Here is a 24,330-nt window from a genome sequence, read left to right as displayed (position 1 = left end):
GGAGCCCGCACTCCAGGCAGGGCGCCCTCTGGTGGTGGTGGGCCAGCAGTACCTCCTCTTCAGCGGCCCACACAACAGGATACTTTTCTCACAGACCTCGTATAGGACTATATCTGTATAGTACTACCAAGACTAGAGAGCAGCTCTTGTACTTAACATTTCTCAGCAACCCCAAATTTCAATTTGATCCATTTAAAAATTTTTAAAGTTGAGTGGAAAAACATGTTTTAACCTTTGACCCCAGAGAAATTAATCTCTGTATTTCAGTAACCACCAGCAGCAGGCACAGTTCAGGTCATCAGCTGATTAGCGAAGCAATTTTTTATTTGCAGATTAGCTTTTCCGGTACGGTGCATCCAGAAAGTATTCACAGCACTTCACTTTTTCCACATTTTGTTATGTTACAGCCTTATTCCAAAATGGAGTAAATTAATTTTTCCCCCCTCAAAATTCTACTCTCAACCCCCAACAGTTGAGTTGACAATTAAAGGGTTAAAGATCTGTAGCTGGTGATGTTGGGGTTTTGCATGACAGCACAGACTAATTTTTAATGAGTACTCTCCTGGTATATTTTGCTTGAATTGAACGTTTTATACTTCTTTAAATTTTGAGCTGGGAGTCTGAGAGGAAGCGACTCTGTCCTTTAGCTTTACATCCTTTTTATACTTTGTGCTTCCATCACATTGGGAAGTGAACCTGGATTTGAAAGTGGTGTCAGACGTGTGGCAGACTACTTGCAGTTTCACTCAGTTACTTCTGATCAACTGCCTCAAATCATTGCAAAAACTGTCCCTCGCAAAATAAGCCAAATAATCTGAAATCTAGCCAAATTGTCCTGCATTAAGCAACAAAAATCTGCGAATGGGATAAGAAAAATTTACTTGGTTAGAATTCTCAAAACCTGCAAAATGTCGAGGCACAGAATCATCAAAATGTGCCTTAAAACTAGACAGAATTATTATTTTAAGATTAGCCTCTGTCTTAAAATAAGGACAACAATATCTGCAAATCTTTTTAAGAAAAAGTGAGATACATTTTCCCAAAATAAGACATTTTTTCTCATGTAAAAAATGCTCGACAAGATTATTTTTCTGTTTAGACAAAAATTAAGTCAAATTTTTTTAAACAAGTCTTTTTTTTTACTTTCTGAGATATCAGTTTATGCAGTGAACATAACTATCATGAAGTATCATAAGCTGCAAATACAATTCATCACTACTTGTATATCAGTTAGGGAGCTGGCTGTCTGTGTGATGGAAGAGGTTGTTCGGCCCATTGTACAAATATGTGGAGTATTTGTGCAGTATCTCCTGCAGGAACTGTACTGAAGGTCAGGGCTGTTGATTGCTCAGGCTTTACCTCAGGCAAGAAATTCATTCATTGCTGCTCACTCTGTGACAGAAAAAAAAAAAGAAAATCCATGTGAGGGATTAAAAACTGGCTCAGTTTATTATATGCAGTGGTTTGCAAAAGTATTCAGCCCTTGGTATTTCACGCATTTTAATTTGTTTATGGCATTTCAGATACAAAAAGTAAATCAGGCTTCTCAATATAAAAATTTCTAAAATGATCTTCCTTAGACTCAAACTGAAAGTAAATCAATACAACTTGATATAAATTAATTAAAAATATAAAAGCCAAGATGATGAGTTGCACAAGTAATCAGCCCCTTTGGTATAAAACCTATAAATAATCAGTTTAATTGTAAGTTTTCTTCAGACAAGTCAGGGGATGGATACATGAACATTTCCAAGTCACTGAATATGTCTTGAACTTTATTTACATCAGTTATGAAGAAATACAAACAGTATGGCACTCTATGGTAAATCCGAGGAGACAGTTCTCAAAAACTGAATGACTGTGCAAGAAGAAGAAGAGTGAGGAAAGCCACCAAGACATCCAGACAACCCAGAAGTTACAGGCTTCTGTGGCTGTGATTGGAGAAATTGTGCATAGCGCATGTTTTGCATTTTGTATCCCCAGTTATACAGCTTCATGATGAAGTGGTACAGAGGAAGGTTTTCTTTAACCAAAACATTAAATCTAGGCTTACATATCAGATGTACCTTCTGGCATCAGCTAGCAGCTCGGATTGCTGCGACACTCTGATCTCCACTCCTCTGAGATCCTCTCACTTTCTGAGATTTAATGAAGGTTCCCCAATGCTTTATACAACCCGAATTCCATTGAAGTTGGGACGTTGTGTAAAATGTAAGTAAAAACACAATACAATGATTTGCAAATCCTCTTCAACCTATATTCAATTGAATATACCACAAAGACAAGATATTTAATGTTCAAACTGATAAACTTTATTGTTTTTGTGCAAACATTTGCTCATTTCGAAATGGATGCCTGCAACACATTTCAAAAAAGTTGGGACAGTGGTATCTTTACCACTGTGTTACATCACCTTTCCTTCTAACAACACTCAATAAGCATTTGGGAACTGAGGACACTAATTGATGAAGCTTTGTAGGTGGAATTCTTTCCCATTCTTGCTTGATGTATGACTTCAGTTGTTCAAACATCCGGGGTCTCTGTTGTCATATTTTGCGCTTCATAATGCGCCACACATTTTCAGTGGGCGACAGGTCTGGACTGCAAACAGGCCAGTCTAGTACCCGCACTCTTTTAGTACGAAGCCACGCTGTTGTAACACGTGCAGAATGTGGCTTGGCATTGTCTTGCTGAAATGAGCAGGGACGTCCCTGAAAAAGACATTGCTTTGGTGGCAGCATGTGTTGCTCCAAAACCTGGATGTACCTTTCAGCATTGATGGTGCCATCACAGATGTGTAAGTTGCTCATGCCATGAGCACTAACACACCCCATACCATCACAGATGTTGGCTTTTGAACTTAGCGCTGGTAACAGTCTAGATGGTCTTTTCCTCTTTTGTCTGGAGGACACGACATCCATGATTTCCAAAACCAATTTGAAATGTGGACTCATCAGACCACAGCACACTTTTCCACTTTGCGTCTATTCATTTCAAATGAGCTCGGGCCCAGAGAAGGAGGCGGCATTTCTGGATGTTGTTGATGTATGGCTTTCGCTTTGCATGGTAGAGTTTTAACTTGCACTTGTAGATGTAGCAACGAACTGTGTTAACTGACAGTGGTTTTCTGAAGTGTTCCTGAGCCCACGCGGTAAGATCCTTTACACAATGTCGGTTTTTAATGCAGTGCTGCCTGAGGGATCGAAGGTCACGGGCATTAAATGTTGGTTTTTGGCCTTGCTGCTTACGTGAATCTTCTGATTATATTATGGACTGTAGATGATGGAATCCCTAAATTCCTTGCAACTGAACGTTGAGAAAGTTCTAAAACTGTTCACGCAGTTGTTCACAAAGTCGCTTGTGAATGGCTGAGCCTTTTGGGGATGCTCCTTTTATACCCAATCATGACACTCATCTGTTTCTAATTAACCTGTTCACCTGTGGAATATTCCAAACAGATGTTCTTTGAGCATTCATCTACTTTCCCAGTCTTTTGTTGCCCCTGTCCCAGCTTTTTTTTAAACGTGTTGCGGTATCCATTTCCATTAAGTGCGCAACCACTTGTGTCTCAACACCAGTAAGATGAAGGAGATGGTGATCGACTTCAGGAGGAAACCACCACCTCACCCACTGGTGAACATCCAGGGGGAGGACATGGCGACTGTGGACAGTTTTAAATACCTGGGTGTTCACCTCAACAACAAACTGGACTGGACTCACAACTCTGACGCCCTGTACAAGAAAGGCCAGAGTCGCCTCCACCTGTCAAAGGAGATTTTTTTAATGAAAGATGTGCAGGTGGATTGCAGCGTCAGCTCGCAGCCGCCGCGACGCTCCGCCACAGGAAAAACACCTCTGTTGGAAGCCTTAAGGACAAGTTGGAACATGTCCAGCTGTTAAACAATTTCTCATATACTCACTCCACTGTAAGCCATCAAAAGCCACCTGGATTTTACAAATGGTTATCAACACGGAGGTGTTTTTCCTGTGCTGCTGCACCGCGCCGGCTGCGTCCCGACGCCCACCCGTCTGCACATCTTTCATTAAAAAAATCTCCTTTAACAGTGGAATATCCGGATAAAATGCTGAAACCGACTTCTTCTGAAACTTCTCTGTTCTCTCACGACGTCCTGGATCAATAGAGCCTGAAATGTGGAGGTTTTCAGCTTGAAACAGGCTGACGACGGCGCCTGGGAGCGCTGCATGACGTCTCGCACCGTGGGAAGTCCTTAAAGCGACAGTATCACCTCAAAATCTCTCATCAGCCGTTAAAATTTTCACTGAAAACCAGCTTAATTTTTCGAACCGTGTCCACTTCGATGTGTCTCACAGGTTTAGAAAAAATTTTGATCAAACAAAGCGCCAGTCTCTCAGCAACTTCTCAGACAAAGGAATTCCGACGAGGGGCTGGACGACTCCTCCCACAAGGAGTGCTCACAGGCGAATGACGTCACTGACAGGCGTGGAAAAACTCACGCATGCACACGAGGGTTCAAGCATGTCTGACGTAAAAACATATGAATGAAATCCATATAGTTTTTGAAAAAAATAAAAAGGACCTATACTTTATTGACAGACCTTGTGTGTGTGTATATATATAAATATATATATATATATATATATATATATATATATATATATATATATATATATATATATATTCTATTTCTACCTCATTTTCTTATTTTATTGTATTGTTACAAGTTTGATGCACATTTTCCCCTACTCGCACCCATCTTGTGTGTGTGTGTGTGTGTGTTTTTTTTAAGAGCGACGTAACGTGAATTTCTCCACTGTGAGATCAATAAAGACTTATCTTCAAAATGAGAAAATATTTGTTTTAATTTACATTTCACACAGCGTTGCAACTTCATTGAAATTGGGGTTGTATAAATCATGTAATTATTTTTGAACACTCATTCTAAAAAAACAAACAAAAAAACAGAGTATACCAGTGTGTGTGTGTTTTTTTTATTAGCCTTGTTTTTAAAACATTCCAATTTTTTCTCTTTTTAACTTTGTTATTGCTGTGGCAACACTGTACTCAATCAATTTTGATTTCAGAGAGAGAGAGAGAGAAGCTTATCTAAATCCACAGATACAGAAACCTTTTGTGGCTGAAAATAAGTTTTGTTCCGTGACTTTAGTTTCTACTTTTGGCTGCGCTCTAATCAGTTCGGGTGAACCTCCAGCGAAGGTTTATAAAACGACTCCTTTAACTCCTAAATGTGTAATTAGTCTGTAGGTGGCGCTCAACACCGTAAGGGGACGTGAAACAGCGTGTCTGTGGATCTTCGTTCAGATTTGTGGTGGAAAGGTTTTTGTTTTATTTTGTTTTGGGGTGAGAAGACGAACTCGGGATGATCGAAGTGTCGGTTCCCGCCATGGAGAAGGAAGTGGACGAGTCGGGAAAGTCCAGAAAGGTGAACAACTATCTGCTTTACTCTTTTTCTGACTTTTATCAACTGTGGAAAGACATTTTGACTGGTTTTTGGTTCGCTTTTTAACCGTGAGAGGAGTTACGAAAGCAGAGCTGCGACACAGGTGAGACAGGTAAACAGGAAGAAGACCAAAAAAAAAAAAACTACTCCACCACAACCTGCTTAAAAAACATCCAAATAAAGAATCATATCTCAAGGTTAGACGCTCCAGATTTAGTTTTATGTCGATGTTTTACTTTATCCGTCGTCAGAACTGGAAAATAGAGAAGTTTTGCCGCGCAGTCACAGTGGGTCAAACTACTTTTAAAGGGGTCATATTACAGAAAACATTCTCGGCAAGCTATAGAGGGTTTTCAATCACGTGACCGATTTGCTGCAGGACAGGTGCCGTCGCCATTCTGGATTACAAGGAGGCTGACGCGTGATAGAAAAATGAAGAGAATGTCCGGTTATTACGAGGCTTTAAATCCTCGAGATAAAGCTATTTATCGTGATAGATGTGTAGCAGTTGGTTCAGTGGATCCGTATCTTATACCAGATAGTGAGTTTAGTGTTAATGTAACGAACTGGCCGACCATGTCACACTGCGATATTGTGAACTAGGAAGCTGCCCACTAGGTCAACCTCGCCGGCCTCATGCAGAGCATCACGGCGGAGCTCTGAAAGCGTAGGTCGGTCTTGAAGTCCTGAGCGATTTCTCTCACCAGGCGCTGGAAGGGCAGCTTGTGGATTAGCAACGCGGTGCTCGAGGACCACAATGTAAATAAGCATCCGTATTGGAAGCGTTCTTGTGTTATCCTCTGTAGTATTTTTATGTATTGTTATATAATTTTATTGCCGAATAAAATAAAATAAAATTCTGGGAGCAGTGGATTTCTGTTAGCGGCGGATCTCTCACAGCGCCACGGTGCCGTGAGGCTTCTTCACACCGACGTTGAAACTTCTGCAATTGTTCGCCAAATGCACGAAGTGTAATCACAGCGGCCACCGCGTCGTAATCCAGAATGGCCACGGGACACAAAATGACGTGACCGATACGTCACATGAAAACCCTCTATATCAATCAAGGGGCTTAAAACAGACTTTAAGGGTTTTTACAATCCGAAATTCCCCAGTGACACTGTGGATTAATGCCGTTATTGTCAAATACACAGAAAAAACATGGATAATGTATGCATAAAACTGCATTCCGAATAATGGGTCCGACTACTTATTCTTGCAGTCACCCGAGTACTTTATCCTACTTTTTATAGTGTTCACTTTGCTTGTTTGTGCAGACCTTTTGGGCATTTTCAAGGAAACTTGCAAAAAACCCACAAAAAACAAAACAATTCCTGCTTCAGAATAGTACATTTCTTTAAGGCGGTGGCTATCCATACATGGCTGTATTTGTATAGTGAATTCCTATTGGTACGTAACGTTTCATTGTTCAGTATATATGTCACGCAATCTTGAAACTATGTACTTGTACATGTATTTGCTATTGATGTGTAGATTCCTAAACTACATTTAGGGACGAGACAATCTCCCAATCGAGGCCCGCATGCGCATTCCATTGATGCATGTTTATTGTTGTGCGTAGTGTGCAGAGGATTCCCCACAATGATCACGTTTTTCATTGTCTCGCTGGGGTATTTCCCATGGAATTCCTTGTAATGACGTAGGCAGGAAGTTCCTCTTTGACCTTGTTTTTGTCCGGTTCAGTTCTGCCAGTTTGTCCTGAAAATTTTGCTCAACTTTACCAAGCGTAAAAACTAGGATTGCCTTTACAGCACTCATTCAAAGTTAAGTAGCCCTAAAATATAAAAATGTATCAACATAATGATGTTTCATGACAGTCCGATATTGAGAACATGGTTTTTGAGAACGCAAAAATGATCATGCGTAATTGATCGATAGGGAAAAAATATACAGCTTTTTTTTTTTTACACTAAAATTACCATAACTTCCTTATTGCTTAACCAATCTTGGTGTCAATTTCTTTGTCTTTTCATGCTCTATCAATTGCACCTGTAAAAAAAAAAAAAAAAAAAGAAGAAGAAAAAAACAATTTATGGACTTACATATTTTTTTTTTTTGTCTCGTCCCTACTACATTGACCACTAATCCCAATCTTAACCATAGCAAGGCTGTGTTATGTATGAATAGAATTTTGGATTAATACGGCTACATACAAATAGCCACTTCCTTTCTTTAAGAACATTTGAAGCACGAGTATCACACATGGAATTCAGATTAAAAGGCAAATCCCAAACCTCCACGTACATGCAGAGGAGGACATTCATGATCTCTTGGACTCACGTTCACTGAATGTTCAGGAAAGGACAGATTTTAAAGGAAAATAATAGTACACATATTGGCGCATGCCTCCTTAATACTGCACTGTCTGCTGCGTGAGGAGCTTTCTGATAGTTTTTAATGATACTCTAAATGATAATATGTTGCATACTTGACTTGCATTTTATGTTTTCCCACGGAAAGGACAATTTTGCATCCTTTCCTGTGAGAATGCCCTTTACTATTCCACAGCTACTTTGGTGGCGCGTTACTTACATCATTGGTTCCGCTTCTTTTGGTCTTCAGACTATTCTTGTAACAAACTGGAGTCATGTACTGAGATTACCCTTGTACCAGATTTGTATGTTCACCATCTGCTAATGCGCAAAAAAATGGGAAGTTTGTCCTGTGCTGAGTTTAGCCTTTCTGTGTGTGGAGAGGGCTGAGAGCTGATTTCAATTCATGGAGAAAAATAACTCTCCTGTTCATTTGATTTAAACCCTGTCCAGACAAAGTATTGCTGAATGAGTCCAGGAAAGCAGTATCATTAAGAGATAAGATCTAAATTTATTCACATTGAACCTGATTTTGGTCCACACACAGAAAGGTTAAACTCAGTACAGAACAAATGTCCTGTTTTGTGCGTGCGCAAATATCGAATATATACCAATCTGCGACGGGGTAATCTCAGTACGTGACACCGGACACCTTCACTTTTTCATGCAAGTTTGCGTTTGCTTGGTTTCTTCATTTTTAAACTTTGAAATTAACAGAAAACTAATATTGTTGCACTTTTGAGAGCTGTTAACCACACTGCGCTAAATTCAGTGAAGCGCCACTATGTGCATACGCAAAAAAACAGGAAATTAAATGTTTTGTGATTGTTCCATGACCATTGTGTTCTAAAGCATAAGCAAACATGGACACACCACAACACAAACCGTGTCCTGCTGTCTTGATTTGGCCATGCAAACCTATTGAAGTAGGGCTGCCTAACGTGGGGCCTGTAGGTCAAGTATGGCCCGTACTCCATTCATTTTGGCCCACCAAGGCAATGCACAAGCTGTCTGAAAATTAATAACTTAATGTTAAGAAGATTATGGAGGAGTATTTATTTATTTTTTTTAATATGTTGAAATTTTATCTTGGATTGAGAATGTCAATTTCTAAAACTTTAAATTGACCGTAGGTGCGTGAGCGGGTGTGAATGTGTTTGTCTGTATGTGGCCTGGTGACAGACTGGCGTCCTGTCCAGGGTGTACTCTGCCTCACATCCCATGACTGCTGGGATAACCCCCCACCCCCCCCCCGTGACCCTTAATTGGAGCAAGTGGATATAGAAAATGGATGGATGGATGTTAATTCTATCGTATATAAATTACAATACATTCTAATTGTAATGTAACTATGTAATTCACATTTATTTTTGGCCTGTGGCCCTCCATCCTTGTAAATTTATAATGTACTTCACAGGATTTTTGTTACAGTCTTGCCACTAACCTGCACAGTCAGAATGCAATCATTCCGTACATGCTGCAATACCTTGTGCATTTCTGTGCGATCCTGGTGTAACGTGCGTTCATATCACATTATCATATCTACGGCTGGATTTGGTCAAGGATGACGTGGCTCCGCTTTGGGCGGAATTGAGCAAATATCAATTCCATACAAAATCATATATTTTGGTATCGCTGAATCACAAGGAATGAACTTTTGTGAGTGTGTCAAACATATAAGATGCATGTGTTGCACTCTTGTTTGTTTGTATTTTTTGGTTTGTCTTTATTCTCGAATTCATGTTGGATAATAGCTTTTCTTCTGTCTTCTCCCACTGTAATGAAATTAAAGCAGAGTGTGAAACCAACTTGTTTGTTTGCTGCAGATGAACATGTATGAATCTATACCTGTTTTATTGCATAGAACACTACATGATTTAGGAAGAAAAACAGAACACATCTTTGTTCGCCATGATCAATAAGTATGCCAAAAAAAAGGTTTCCAGCCAGTTTACATTAAGTGTGTACCTCAGTGCACTGAACCCAGTTGGATTCAGGAAAGACAGAAAGTGGTTTTTAATTTCACTGATCCAGTTGAGTGGTACGATAAACTCTGTATATCTAAATAAGAATGTCCTTGTTTTTTCATCTCATAGACCCCCTCTGTTTGTTTTCAAGCTTTTCAGAGTCAATATTCTTTTTAATGGGAGGAAACATTATGTGCTCAGAAGAAACAGTGAATTCCAGATGCTCCACAAAAAAGTAAGTATGTGAAAGCTGCCGTCAACACTACTGCTGGACAAAATGTGTACTTGCATGTACTTTAGTGTATTCTGTGTTGTGCTATTGTGTACATTATTATCCTCAACTGGCTGTAAGGTGTAGGATATGGATACAAAATTGTGCCCGTCAGTGCATTGGCCACACTTTTTTTTTTTTTTTTTTTTTTGCACATGATACCTTGAACAAAGTTTACCTGATGCTGACTGAATTTGAAATGGACATCACAAATGAGTATATCTGCCTCCATTACAAATTACTGGTGTGATTCTCAGGAGGAGTATCGCGTGTATTGCGAGGGTGCGTCAGCTTCGACATTTTGGTCATGTGTCGTGTTTCTCTCTGCGTGATCCCACATGCGGGTGCCTGAGTGTTGAGGACAATACAACCCCTGGCAAAAATTATGGAATCACCGGCCTCAGAGGATGTTCATTCAGTTGTTTAATTTTGTAGAAAAAAAGCAGATCACAGACATGACACAAAACTAAAGTCATTTCAAATGGCAACTTTCTGGCTTTAAGAAACACTATAAGAAATCAAGAAAAAAGATTGTGGCAGTCAGTAACGGTTACTTTTTTAGACCAAGCAGAGGAAAAAAATATGGAATCACTCAATTCTGAGGAAAGAATTATGGAATCACCCTGTAAATTTTCATCCCCCAAGTTAACACCTGCATCAAATCAGATCTGCTCGTTGACATTGACCCTATGCCATGACATTGACCCTATGTGTCTTTTTGCAAGGAATGTTTTTGCAGTTTTTGCTCTATGGCAAGATGCATTATCATCTTGAAAAATGATTTCATCATCCCCAAACATCCTTTCAATTGTCCAAAATATCAATGTAAACTTGTGCATTTATTGATGATGTAATGACAGCCATCTCCCCACTGCCTTTACCTGACATGCTGCCCCATATCATCAATGACTGTGGAAATTTACATGTTCTCTTCAGGCAGTCATCTTTATAAATCTCATTGGAACGGCACCAAACAAAAGTTCCAGCATCATCACCTTGCCCAATGCAGATTCGAGATTCATCACTGAATATGACTTTCATCCAAGTCATCCACAGTCCATGATTGCTTTTCCTTAGCCCATTGTAACCTTGTTTTTTTCTGTTTAGGTGTTAATGATGCCTTTCGTTTAGCTTTTCTGTATGTAAATCCCATTTCCTTTAGGCGGTTTCTTACAGTTCGGTCACAGACGTTGACTCCAGTTTCCTCCCATTCGTTCCTCATTTGTTTTGTTGTACATTTTTTGATTTTTGAGACATATTGCTTTAAGTTTTCTGTCTTGACGCTTTGATGTCTTCCTTGGTCTACCAGTATGTTTGCCTTTAACAACCTTCCCATGTTGTTTGTATTTGGTCCAGAGTTTAGACACAGCTGACTGTGAACAACATCTTTTGCAACATTGTGTGATGATTTACTCTCTTTTAAGAGTTTGATAATCCTCTCCTTTGTTTCAATTGACATCTCTCGTGTTGGAGCCATGATTCATGTCAGTCCACTTGGTGCAACAGCTCTCCAAGGTGTGTTCACTCCTTTTTAGATGCAGACTAACGAGCAGATCTGATATGATGCAGGTGTTAGTTTTGGAGATGAAAATTTACAGGGTGATTCCATAATTTATTCCTCAGAACTGAGTGATTCCATATTTTTTTCCTCTGCTTGGTCTAAAAAAAGTAACCGTTACTGACTGCCACAATCTTTTTTTTCTTGATTTCTTAATAGTGTTTCTTAAAGCCAGAAAGTTGCCATTTGAAATGACTTTAGTTTTGTGTCATGTCTGTGATCTGGTTTTTTTCTACAAAATTAAACAACTGAATGAACATCCTCCGACGCCGGTGATTCCATAATTTTTGCCAGGGGTTGTAGTAGCTGGAGAAGACCAAAGGGATGCCCACGTTTCACCTGGCTGAAGCAGAGAGATTGTCTTTTACAGATGTGGGAATGGGTCTGTTATCTGCCTGGGTGGTTGCCATCCAGGACCCAAGCCGGTTCCTTGGTGTTGTGGATGCGGTGAAGTGCAGCACCAACGCATGCTCCCAAATCTGAGTTGACTTGGATTCTCAGCACATGAGTGCACCTTACTTTCATAATATAGCCATTAATCATTTTAAGGCTGTAGAATTTTATAAAAACTATTTCAAACATCCCTGTTTTTTTCCTACTGATGAAAGTGGTGTCTTCATAGTGCTTACAGTTGTTAAAAATACAAGTATAATGAATTGTGGGGGATAGAAAACAGAAAATTTGAGTTTCTTATATTTGAAAAGCTGTAACCAGTGACAATTTAGTGTTTGATAAACATTAAATGAGCATAAAGTAAGGTTTGCAATAATTTTGTTGTTGAACAGCTATGATTTTATTTATTTGAACTGTGAGTGGGCACTTCTGTTAAAGAAAACCGTCTTGGTAACGACTCATCCACAGTGCATTTTTATGCATCTAAAGCCCAGTATATTCCTGTATACATTGATTTTTGGCTGTCCCAGATGAAAGATTAGGGACGTGACAGAAGCATGCCAGTTTCCTTGGTCGTGGCTCTGAAACTGTGGTCTCACATGGCACTGTGTGACAGGTTAAAAGATGGCCATTGTTACAGTCTTGTGACCAAAGACGGCCTGGGAAAATTATCAGACAGTATTTGAAATTCTGTGACCTACGTCTAGAAATATAGTGTCAAATGATGCAATATAACCTGTGTGTCCACAGTCTGGGTTCAATTCCTGGTCAAGCTACACATCTGTGTTCTTGGATAAGACACTTAATCTTCATTACGAGGGGTGATTGAGAAGTTTTGAGCCTGACCCAGAAAAGTAGAATGTGGTTCTCCATGTTTTGAATTCTGAGAAACCAGCATTTCTTGAGTATGTGTGAAATTTTGACTCATTGGGTGCAATGTTGAGAAATGTTGGTTTCTCAGAATGCAACACTTTTTCAATCACCTCTCGTATCTCAGCTGACCCAGCTTTAAACGGGTACCAGCATTGACTGGGGAGGAAACCGTGTCGGACTGATGTCCTGTCCAGGGGGAGTTGTAGACTCTCAACCCCTAAACACTACAGAGTCCAGAGATCAGTACCAGCAACAACGGGCCTGAGGGCCTGTATACAACCCCTGGCAAAAATTATGGAATCACTGGCCTCGGAGGATGTTCATTCAGTTGTTTAATTTTGTAGAAAAAAAGCAGATCACAGACATGACACAAAACTAAAGTCATTTCAAATGGCAACTTTCTGGCTTTAAGAAACACTATAAGAAATCAAGAAAAAAATTGTGGCAGTCAGTAACGTTACTTTTTTCAACCAAGCAGAGGGAAAAAAATATGGAATCACTCAATTCTGAGGAAAAAATTATGGAATCATGAAAAACAAAAGAACGCTCCAACACATCACTAGTATTTTGTTGCACCACCTCTGGCTTTTATAACAGCTTGCAGTCTCTGAGGCATGGACCTAATGAGTGACAAACAGTACTCTTCATCAATCTGGCTCCAACTTTCTCTGATTGCTGTTGCCAGATCAGCTTTGCAGGTTGGAGCCTTGTCATGGACCATTTTCTTCAACTTCCACCAAAGATTTTCAATTGGATTAAGATCCGGACTATTTGCAGGCCATGACATTGACCCTATGTGTCTTTTTGCAAGGAATGTTTTCACAGTTTTTGCTCTATGGCAAGATGCATTATCATCTTGAAAAATGATTTCATCATCCCCAAACATCCTTTCAATTGATGGGATAAGAAAAGTGTCCAAAATATCAATGTAAATTTGTGCATTTATTGATGATGTAATGACAGCCATCTCCCCAGTGCCTTTACCTGACATGCAGCCCCATATCATCAATGACTGTGGAAATTTACATGTTCTCTTCAGGCAGTCATCTTTATAAATCTCATTGGAATGGCACCAAACAAAAGTTCCAGCATCATCACCTTACCCAATGCAGATTCGAGATTCATCACTGAATATGACTTTCATCCAGTCATCCACAGTCCATGATTGCTTTTCCTTAGCCCATTGTAACCTTGTTTTTTTCTGTTTAGGTGTTAATGATGGCTTTCGTTTAGCTTTTCTGTGTGTAAATCCCATTTCCTTTAGGCGGTTTCTTACAGTTCGGTCACAGACGTTGACTCCAGTTTCCTCCCATTCATTCCTCATTTGTTTTGTTGTGCATTTTTCGATTTTTGACATATTGCTTTAAGTTTTCTGTCTTGACGTTTTGATGTCTTCCTTGGTCTACCAGTATGTTTGCCTTTAACAACCTTCCCATGTTGTTTGTATTTGGTCCAGAGTTTAGACACAGCTGACTGTGAACAACCAACATCTTTTGCAACATTGCGTGATGATTTACCCTCTTTTAAGAGTTTGATAATCCTCTCCTTTGTTTCAATTGACGCCCCTCGTGTTGGAGCCATGATTCATGTCAGTCCACTTGGTGCAACAGCTCTCCAAGGTGTGATCACTCTTTTTGTAGATGCAGACTGACGAGCAGATCTGATTTGATGCAGGTGTTAGTTTTGGGGATGAAAATTTACAGGGTGATTCCATAATTTTTTCCTCAGAATTGAGTGATTCCATTTTTTTTCCCTCTGCTTGGTCTAAAAAACTAACCGTTACTGACTGCCACAATTTGTTTTCCTGATTTCTTATAGTGTTTCTTAAAGCCAGAAAGTTGCCATTTGAAATGACTTTAGTTTTGTGTCATGTCTGTGATCTGCTTTTTTCTACAAAATTAAACTGAATGAACATCCTCCGAGGCCGGTGATTCCATAATTATTGCCAGGGGTTGTAGGACTCACTGTTTACAACACCTGCATTCTGCACAAGTAAAACCAAAGGCTGAAATCAAGAGTGGACATTCAGAATTATTTAATGTTTAAACAGTCCTGAATAAAAAGTAACATATCAATTAAATGTTGTTTTTCAATACACTAATGAAGAATTGTACCTTAATATGCCCTAATGTACTGTACAGGCAGGTATGACAACATACAACATATGTGCTGATTATAACATATAAAGAACATAATTATTTCATGTCATGCAGTGCTAGTAATTTATAGTTTGTTGTTATTGTCTTCTGCTGTTTATAGCTCAGAAAGCTCATCCACACACCTGATTTCCCAAGCAAAAGGAACCCACATCTGAGGACCAAACCTCTGGAACAGAGAAGGCAGGAGCTGGAAGACTACATCCAGGTAAGGATGTTAGGAACCCCATCACAGACAAACACACAGTAAATGGTACAGTTTACCCTGGGAACCCTGAGAGTGTGTGAACTAAGGAATGTCTTATTTTGTCTGTATTATGTGCAAGAATACTAAGCAAAGTCATACTGTTGTGTTTTTAGTCTCAGTGGGCCTCAATTATCAACATTGCGTAAAAAGAGGCGCAGATCTGAGCGCATAATTGTTCTTACGACAAGACACACGTGTGATTTATGAAACATTCATATCTGACCGATCCCAGCGTACGAATGATCGGCTCTTGATAAATGCGGCGGCTGAATTTAACCGTCATTAGCATGTTACGCCCTTAAATATTCATGGTTCGGAAGCCTCGCCCACTGAGCTCAACATGGACAGAAGAAGCAGTGGGAAGAAGAAAAACTTTTCGGCAATGGAAATCGGCATCCTAACATTGGAGTTGGAGAAAAACAAACTTGTACTTTTTGGCAGTCTGAAAAGTGGAGTCAAAGGCGCTCATAAAATGCTGTGTGGAAGAGTGTAACGGAGGCGGTCAACAGCGTTGCCGCAGAGAAACGGACTGTGGCTGAGGTTTGAAGAGTTCTTTGACTTAACCTATGCCTAATGATTTTGAATCAGTCTTTTATGCACCCGCAGTTAAAAGCTTATACCTGCTAATTGATTAAGAAATCTTTGCATTTAGGTCAAGAAAAAGTGGTCCGATTTAAAACTGGCCAAAAAACGTGTTGCAGCACTTAAGCGCAGCATTAGGCAGACTGGGGGAAACCCAGCGGAAAACCGAGGCTATTTTGAGTTTGTTTGCAAACACAGATTTCAGCTTATTTATGATCATTTCACATTTTAATGTGCAATGATTAGTTGTCATGTTTAGGCTATTTAGCATATGTATTTTTTTATTTTACAAAGGAAGCAGTATCATTAAAAACGTGGGCTTTTTTTAAATTAATTTTGTTTAATCCATTTTAAGAATCCGTTTTGATCTGTTCTGAATATGTGGCTGCTTATGCTTGGATGACAGCTGAGGTTTGTTTCATAATTATTTTCAGACTCAGACAGATTTTGTAGTGCTGCGCCACAGATCCACAGACTCAGATTTGCGTACCCAAGCTCAGACCAGACGTGAGCTCTGTTGTGAGATTCGTCTTAGCCTCCGCTGACGTCCAAATTGATAAATACCGAAGTTTGCATAAAAATGGTCGAACGCACGTTTTCTGCCGTACGTTCGTTTGATAAATGAGGCCCAATGTGATGAATATTTATGGGATGTTGGTCAAATACAACCCAAGAAAAACAACCACGACAACAACAACAACCCCCCCCCCCATATTCACTTTCGATACCTGCTTACTCTAATCAAGGGTAAGAGGGGAGCTCCAGCTCCCAAAAGCCTATCCCAACAGTCATAGGGTGTGAGGTGGGGTCCACCCTGGACAGCATACCAGTCTATCACAGGGCAGCATTTGCTGTTTCACAGTTGTGAGTCTCGCGCCATCTTGTGGTCTGTGACTCACACGAGTGGTCGGTTTCAGAAAAGTTACGGTTTAGGGCACAGTGTAAACACACGTCATGAATTATGGACAACAAGACAACACTGGGGCACAATAGAAGTTCATCACAGGTACACCTCTTCTAGATAACCCTCTCAGCTTGGGAGCACGTGTCATCATCATAATCACTCGTGAAGTCGCTGAATTGGTGCCACATCCTTGCTAGCCATTGTTTACATACTTTTGAAACCCCTGAACTCTGCTGGTACCGCGGTGCAATCTGGGAAGTGCAGGGGGATTATGGGAAATGTAAAGTACTGAATATAGACAGACAAACACATTTGTACATATGTGGCCAATTTAGAGTCACTGATTCACCAAACCTGTATGCCTTTGTTATTAACAAAAACAAATTCATTATGTGATGGTGCCTTTATAGCAACATGTTTGCAGTCACTAGCTCCAATTACATTAGGGAAGCCGGCTTTCACTGCAAATTGTGCTGTAATGTTGCAATGTGATGTACCTGGATGCCATTCGGATGATTGCGTTCCACACCGGTGGCATGGCTTGGTGCGAGGTTGATTGGCACACTCCTGACTGATCGGCCAGCTCACACTGGAATGCTCCTGTTGCCAAGAAGCCCAACGTGGTCAGCACCTGTGTGTGCACAAACACCCGTCTGGCTCCTTACAGAATTTTGCTCTGGGCCGGCCACAGTTCTGTGCGCAACTCCAGTAACACTGGCCTTGGTAATGGAAATCGGCTTATGAGCTAATTATCGTCATTTGCCAGTGAATCCTCATGTTCCCTGAATACCTGCTCAGTGGGATTGCACCATTTGCAAGGTCCTCTAACAATGCTCACACAGCCATTGTTACTTCCATTTACCCATCACTTTGCACATGCTTTTATATCAGTCCATATAATTGCAGACACGTGGGAGTGTTAATTGTTCATAAATGTGTCTCTGGTGTGCACATCACTCTGACTTCATGTTTTCACACTATTAACGGTTCCCAGCATCATCTCCACGTATTGACAGAATAGCTGTAGAAACGTGTACGCGAGCCAGGATTTTTGCATGGCACACCGGTCATTTCACTTTTGATACATCTGAACGTTAGCGTGGAGACGGTCGTACGCCACCTTTTTGCACATACACACGCTTTGTACCTGAGGCCCCTAGTGTCTATGGTTTCTCAGTCTGAAAACGGCTTGGGCTGAAGCTGCAGCTTAGAAGACCTACCCTTTCAGCAGCATGTTGTATTTGACAAAGCAAAACCAAGCGGTAACATGAAAATAAGCAAAAACGAGTATACAGCTCTCATTCAAAATAATGACAAAGACAAAACAATGCAAAAAACAAAAGTAAGTTACATCCTGTAGGTTCCTGTATCCTGTCCTTACCATCTAGTTTCATATTTCTTTAGTGTATTTTTAACTTTTGTTGAATTGCCTTCTGTTTGCTTGATAACTGTTTAAACAGGAGATCATCTATCAAAATGAAGACGTGCCACAGGTGTTATTGGACTTCCTCCACGTTAAACACTTTCACACAGAGAACAAAGTCAGCAGCCTGGAGTAAGTACCTCAGCGCACACTCATACTTGTTAGTGATGTTAAAAGGACCTATGGGACTGCACCTTGACAATTAGACCATATGAGGCAAATCTCTTTTCACAAATTGCTAAAAAAAACAAAAAAAAAAAAAACACAGTATATCAGTGGGACATCCCTAGTTGAGAACTAAATCAGTTCAGACAAGAGCAATCAGAGATTTCTGACGTCTGCCAAGGGTTGACAAGGACTTAAAATAAAAGATATGTGATTCACATCATGACCCAGACTTTACCTGGATCCGGATTCCACAACATAATGCAATAATTGCATACTGATCCAGAATGGTCCGACTGATCAAGATGTTGGCAATCTGATATTTAATTCACAAGCTGAAACAACATAATGTAGTGTCTTTCTGATCTTGAGTTTTACATCGTGATGTGTCCTTGAAGTAGTTTTGACATAATCCTTAAAAGGCTGCAAAGTGAAATCCTGATTCAGAATGCAGATCAAGATCACCTCCAGAATTTAACGAAGTCTTCCAAGGCCTAACACCAATGTGTGGTGAAAATCCATTAAGTACTTTTGACGTAATCCTTCAAAGCCTATATAAAGTAAAAGCTTGATCCAGAATCCGGATCCAGATCACTTCCAGAATTTAATGGAGTCTTCCATGGCCTAATATCCATCTGTGGTGAAAATTTTATCAAAATCTGTGCAGTAGTTTTCACGTAATCCTGCTACCTGCAGGTGGATTGCCAACTTCCTGAAGGATAGGAAGCAGCACGTGAGGCTGGGGAAGAATGTCTCGGACTCCCGGACCACCAGTATCGGTACTCCTCAGGGCTGTGTCCTCTCTCCTCTGCTTTTCTCCCTGTACACCAACTGCTGCACCTCTGATCACCAGTCTGTCAATCTTATCAAGTTTGCAGATGACACCACCTTTATCGGACTCATCTCTGATGGGGATGAGTCCGCCTATAGGCTGGAGGTCCAGCGACTGGTGTCCTGGTGCAGCTATAACAACTTGGTGCTTACCACTGAGAAGACAGTGGAGATTATTGTGGACTTTAGGAAGAACCCCTCTCCCCTTCATTACCCTGGCAGACACCCCCATCACCATAGTGGACACCTTCTGTTTCCTGGGAATCACTCTAACCCAGGACCTCAGGTGAGAGTCCACCATTACTTCTGTTGTCAAGAAGGCCCAGCAGAGGATGTACTTCCTGCGGCAGTTGAAGAAATTCAACTTGCCAGCAAGGATCATGGTGCAGTTTTACACTGCCATCATCGAGTCCATCCTCACCACCTCCATCACCGTATGGTACGCTGGAGCCACCACCAGGGACATACTGAGACTACAGCACATTGTACGCTCTGCCAAGAAAGTGATTGGCTGCAACCTTCCATCTCTTCAGGACCTGTACACCTCCAGGGCACTGGGGCGTTCAGGTCGGATCAGAGCTGATCCGTCTTACCCTGGATATAGCCTTTTTGACCTCCTCCCCTCAGGCAGGAGGCTACGGTCCCTTCGGACCAGAACCTCCCACCATAAGAACAGTTTTTTCCCCTCTGCTGTTAGCCTCCTAAACAAGAACCTTTAGAACTCTACATTGTTGCTATCACCACCATTTATCACCATTTATCATCACCATTTATTTATCTTAACTCATACATTTTGTAACATTGTTATAGTGTAAAGTTTTATTATATATTACTTGTTTTACTGCTTTATTTTTTTATGTTAACACCAAGTACTGCAGCAACTACCTAATGTTGTGAACTTGTTCACTCATATGGCAATAAATCTTTTCTTATTCTGATTCTAACAGACAGACAAATAAATAAACTCTGATTATATTACATCCTTGGCAGACATAATAACATATTTTGGACAAGACAGTTCATCTGTATTGTCTCAGTCCACCCCAGGGAGAAATGGCTACCAGCGTTAACTAGGCAAGTAACCTGGCATGTCCTAGCCTCCTGTCCAGGGGATGTTGTAGCCTCTCATCCACTTCACGCTATGGAATCCGAGGATAAGGCCTAATGGGGCACAGGGCCTCTATAGGTCTTACCACTTCTTCTTTGGCTATTTGATCAGTGGCAGTCTTACTGTAAACTTCCACTGAAGACTTAATGCCTATCTTGGTTCTTCATTGTTATGCCCCCGGTATGAAATACAGGGAGATATAGTGATCATCATGTCCGTCCATCCCTCCATTTCCACTTGTTAGTGATATCTCAAGAACCAGTTGACCAGTTTCATTCATATTTAGCATAAGGGTGTACTTGGGTGATCCCTGACACCAATTGATTACAGTGACCTTGGGGCCTATTTCAAGTTCACAGCGAGATATTCAAGATATTGTCATTGTCACCCTTGTTAGCGTGATATCTCAAGTCATGCCAGGGTCAAATCTGACACCAACAGTTTAGAATGTGTGCTAGCATTCACTCCCCGTAGATATAGAAATGTCATTTAAACATTCTTTAATTCGTTAGTGGGAAGGAAACCTAATATTTGATGTTCTTTTATTTCAGATCACTTGATGATTTGGACAGTCAGGATGACAGGTGAGATCTGTGAGTGCTTCCCAGTTCTGAAGTATCATTAAATTTGTCCAGGCCAGGTAATAATTGCAGATTTGTTCTGTAGAGGTTTTCTCAACAGATTCTGGTACCTTTCGCCAGCCTAGTTAAAATAAAGTTTTGGTCTATCTGGAATTTTATAAAAAATGGCCACCAGTTTACCTAAAATTGGCTCTCTTTGCCATACATTTGAAGTAAAAATAAGTGGGGGGGGGGGGTTTTTCCCTCCTAATTTGGTCATTCATAGGTTGAGGAATATGATTCAGTTGCTTAGAAATCATATTGTGTTTTGTAGTTCAATTGTTTTAGTCAGTTTGGTTAAGTGTCATGTTGTTTTTAACCATAGGTGTAAAGTGTAGTGTGTTTGACTTCTGCCATTGTCTCTGTGTTGTTGTGTGTAAAAAAATAATAGCACCTCCTTGTGGCAAAGTGCAGAAAAGACAAAATCTCTAGTTTGGTCTTTGTTGTTCCACACAGCTTGCCACATTATTATCATCATTATTATTTAGTAGGCTTTGCTGTGTAGTTAAACCAATATAGGTTTATGTTTACTTTATATTAAAAGGTAAATAGTATTAACTAGCTTTAGTGTAAGAACAGTGAAAGTTGACTTTATCCCCCCCCCCCCCCCCCCTTTTTCTGTAGTGCCAGCCCTACCCAGATTACGGTGCCCTTAGCAATTACCTATACTGTCTGTAGGCCCTGTTTGTGAGGACCGGGGGATATGTGATCTCCTGGTGACCCTTGCTATTGGAGCAGCCATACTTTTGAGTACAGATTTTTAGTGGTCTACCCACCACTGTAAAAATTTTTTTTAAGCTTTTGTCACACTGTAAACCATCACTGTCACCATCACACTTCTAGTGTTTTATCCTTCATATATGATATATTCCTGATTAAAATTTTTCGTTTTGACAGTCGTGTCATTTCATTTAAGTGTTGATTTAAGTTACTTTAACTTAAATCAACAAAATGCATTTGTGGCAGTTTGAGAGTTGTGTCTCTTTTAGATTTTTATTTATTTATTTATTGCAGTTCTACAGTTTTACTAACCACTTTCATAATATTGATGTGTGGAAATAAATATATAATAAAATAGATGTATTGACTTTCTGTCAGTTCACAGCTCTGGGTTGTCTTTGTTCTGTTTGTAAAAATTGGCAAATTGCCTGTTGCCATTTAAGGGTAGACACATTTTTTAATTGTCTCAAATCATACCTTTTTTTAAGCTACTGATAAATGGTTTGACTTAATTTAGATTTTGTAGGTCTGTAATTATGCTGATGTTAAATTATTGATGTTTAAAATTGTGTTTATGCTTTTGTAATTTGACTTGTAAACTGCTTTCAACTGGGTTTCCTACAAAGCAATATAAAAATATATTTTTATCAGTATTATTTTTACAAAGTTTGCATTAGTTGATAAGTAAACTCTCTGCCTTGTCTGTTTTAGTTATGTTACATCAGAAATTTGTGAGAGTGGGTCCCATCAAAATGATCAAAATTTTCTAGTATTTGTTAGACATATCATTTTAAGTAGTAGTATGTCCTACTATGATTTCATTACTAATGTTAATGTGTTTCAGTTACCAGTTAACACATCAACAAGTGTTGGGCTTTTTTCAGGACCCTTACCTCTCTGACTGCGTATCAGGTAGGAATGAACAGACTAAGCATTTTGTGTCTGGGGGGCACGACCATTCTGTAATAGTTTCAATTTAAAACTTACAAACACTAAAATTATGGTTGTGTTTAAATATTTAGTGCTCCTTTAAACTGGTCATCTCCATGCTGAATAAATTGATGTTTATCGTGGTGTTGCAGGTCTCCAGGATGTTGTTGTGGATGGGGTTCTCCAGGGGTTTTATCCACGAGATGTTCATGTCAGCTTCACAGCCGCCACCGGGCACAGCCCCCCCCATGCTCATTGAGCCTGAAACCGCCACTACTTCAGAGGACTAAGTTTGTTTTGATTACAGTTTTTGGCATCACATTACAATATAAAGCACTCCTGCAGGCGCAGACAGCTGAATGAAAAGGTACACAATACCACAATGAAAGCCATAGTAACAATTCGGTCATTTAAATGGTGCATTTGTCCAAAAATGAATACTTCTTTTGTGTATGTGACCTCAGTGGTGTTGAAATCTGTAATCCAGTCTTTCTGGTTGTGTGCACCACCTGTTTAGTTGCACAGAATGCTAGAACTCTGATATTGAGGGCACGCATCATCAGACTAGATGAATGGATCAAAATGTGTAGTATAGCAGTAAAACGTGTTGGGACATTTAAAACTGGAATGGGGCACAAAGTGTTTTTATATTATTCATGTTACTGATTTGGATTTAAAGCCCTCGTATGTAGGATTTAAAAAGATCAGGTTTTGGCAGCTTAGTTTATAAAAATGGTGTCATTTTATAAAAACCTTCGACCTATGGGCTTTAATTTTAGCATAAAGGGTGGAAGCTGATGGTGTTTAAAATATCTGTGTAGTATTCACTGAACAGGTTTAGTAATGGTGTAAATTTTATGATGTGCCTTGTGGTGTGGAATGAGGGCTCCTCGAGTCTCTTATTCACACATTTTAATAATTGGTTTTTCCAAGACTTATCCATTGTTTCCCATATTATGACAAAAGCAGCCACTCTTAGCCTTACGTTGTCAAACACACTGATGTCTTGTTTGTTTTGTGTTTTGCATGTTTTTATAGCTGAATATATTTGGAGTTGAATTATGTATGTAGTGTCTCTCAATTTTATTCCAAAATTAAATGAATGTTTCATACACCAAAAATGTACTGTGGCTTTTTTTGTGGGGCAGGGGGGGCATTGGCAGTGCTTCTTTGCACCTTATGTTGATTTTTGAAAAGTGTTTGATTTGACTGACCAGGCTGCTCATTGAAACAGCCCGAGAATTCACATGACTCCCAAGAGGTTGGTGGACATTATAGTCAGCCTAAACATGGATACTGTGAGTGCTGTGCAGAAGCCGAGACTCTTAAGTTTTCCTCCAGTGAATACAGGTATTCGTTAGGGATGCGGTCTGGCTCCTACACTCTTCAATGCTTGCATGGACTGGGTGTTGGGTAGAGTTGTGAAAACCAACAACTTGGGTGCATTTGTTGGTGAAAGATTTACTGACCCTGACACTGTAGATGATACTGTGAGCTTTAGTATAAATGGATACTCTGATTGCAGCACTTGAATGTTTCCTGTCGAAGTATACCATTGTATTAGTTACGTTAAGACATTAAAAGATGTAAAGTTGCTTGAAACCGAATTAATTTGGTTATACTGGTACACTGCAAAAATAAATTCAAGATAAATATCAGTTTGAACATTAAATATCTTGTCTTTGTGGTGTATTCAATTGAATATAGGTTGAAGAGGATTTGCAAATCGTATTCTGTTTTTAATTTACATTTTACACAACGTACCAACTTCATTGGAATTGGGGTTGTATGTACATATGTTGATAAAA

The 24,330-nt window shown here is 39.9% G+C and overlaps 1 protein-coding gene across 1 annotated transcript; it reads left to right on the top strand.

Annotated features, from left to right (window-relative positions):
* Positions 1-5,186: 5,186 nt before the first annotated feature.
* snx22 (sorting nexin 22) lies at positions 5,187-23,636 on the top strand. The gene is made up of 7 exons (XM_034175946.1): positions 5,187-5,423; positions 9,893-9,976; positions 15,096-15,200; positions 18,186-18,280; positions 20,804-20,836; positions 22,437-22,504; positions 22,675-23,636. The coding sequence occupies exons 1-7, from the start codon at positions 5,361-5,363 to the stop codon at positions 22,779-22,781; spliced, it is 555 nt and encodes a 184-aa protein (XP_034031837.1). The 5' UTR covers positions 5,187-5,360; the 3' UTR covers positions 22,782-23,636.
* Positions 23,637-24,330: the final 694 nt, after the last annotated feature.

Source organism: Thalassophryne amazonica, chromosome 8 (assembly GCF_902500255.1).
Source record: "Thalassophryne amazonica chromosome 8, fThaAma1.1, whole genome shotgun sequence".
NCBI classification, from domain to species: Eukaryota; Metazoa; Chordata; class Actinopteri; order Batrachoidiformes; family Batrachoididae; genus Thalassophryne; species Thalassophryne amazonica.
The sequence above is the reverse complement of the archived record's forward strand: the minus strand, read 5'-3'. Positions and strand labels throughout refer to the sequence as shown.

What these genes read in the sequence shown, in the direction of transcription:
- snx22 (XM_034175946.1), top strand. Translation starts at nt 5,361, where the DNA reads ATGATCGAAGTGTCGGTTCCCGCCATGGAGAAGGAAGTGGACGAGTCG. An exon ending in TCCAGATGCTCCACAAAAAA is followed by an intron (nt 9,977 to 15,095) that starts GTAAGTATGTGA and finishes TGCTGTTTATAG; the next exon opens with CTCAGAAAGCTCATCCACAC. An exon ending in AACAAAGTCAGCAGCCTGGA is followed by an intron (nt 18,281 to 20,803) that starts GTAAGTACCTCA and finishes CTTTTATTTCAG; the next exon opens with ATCACTTGATGATTTGGACA.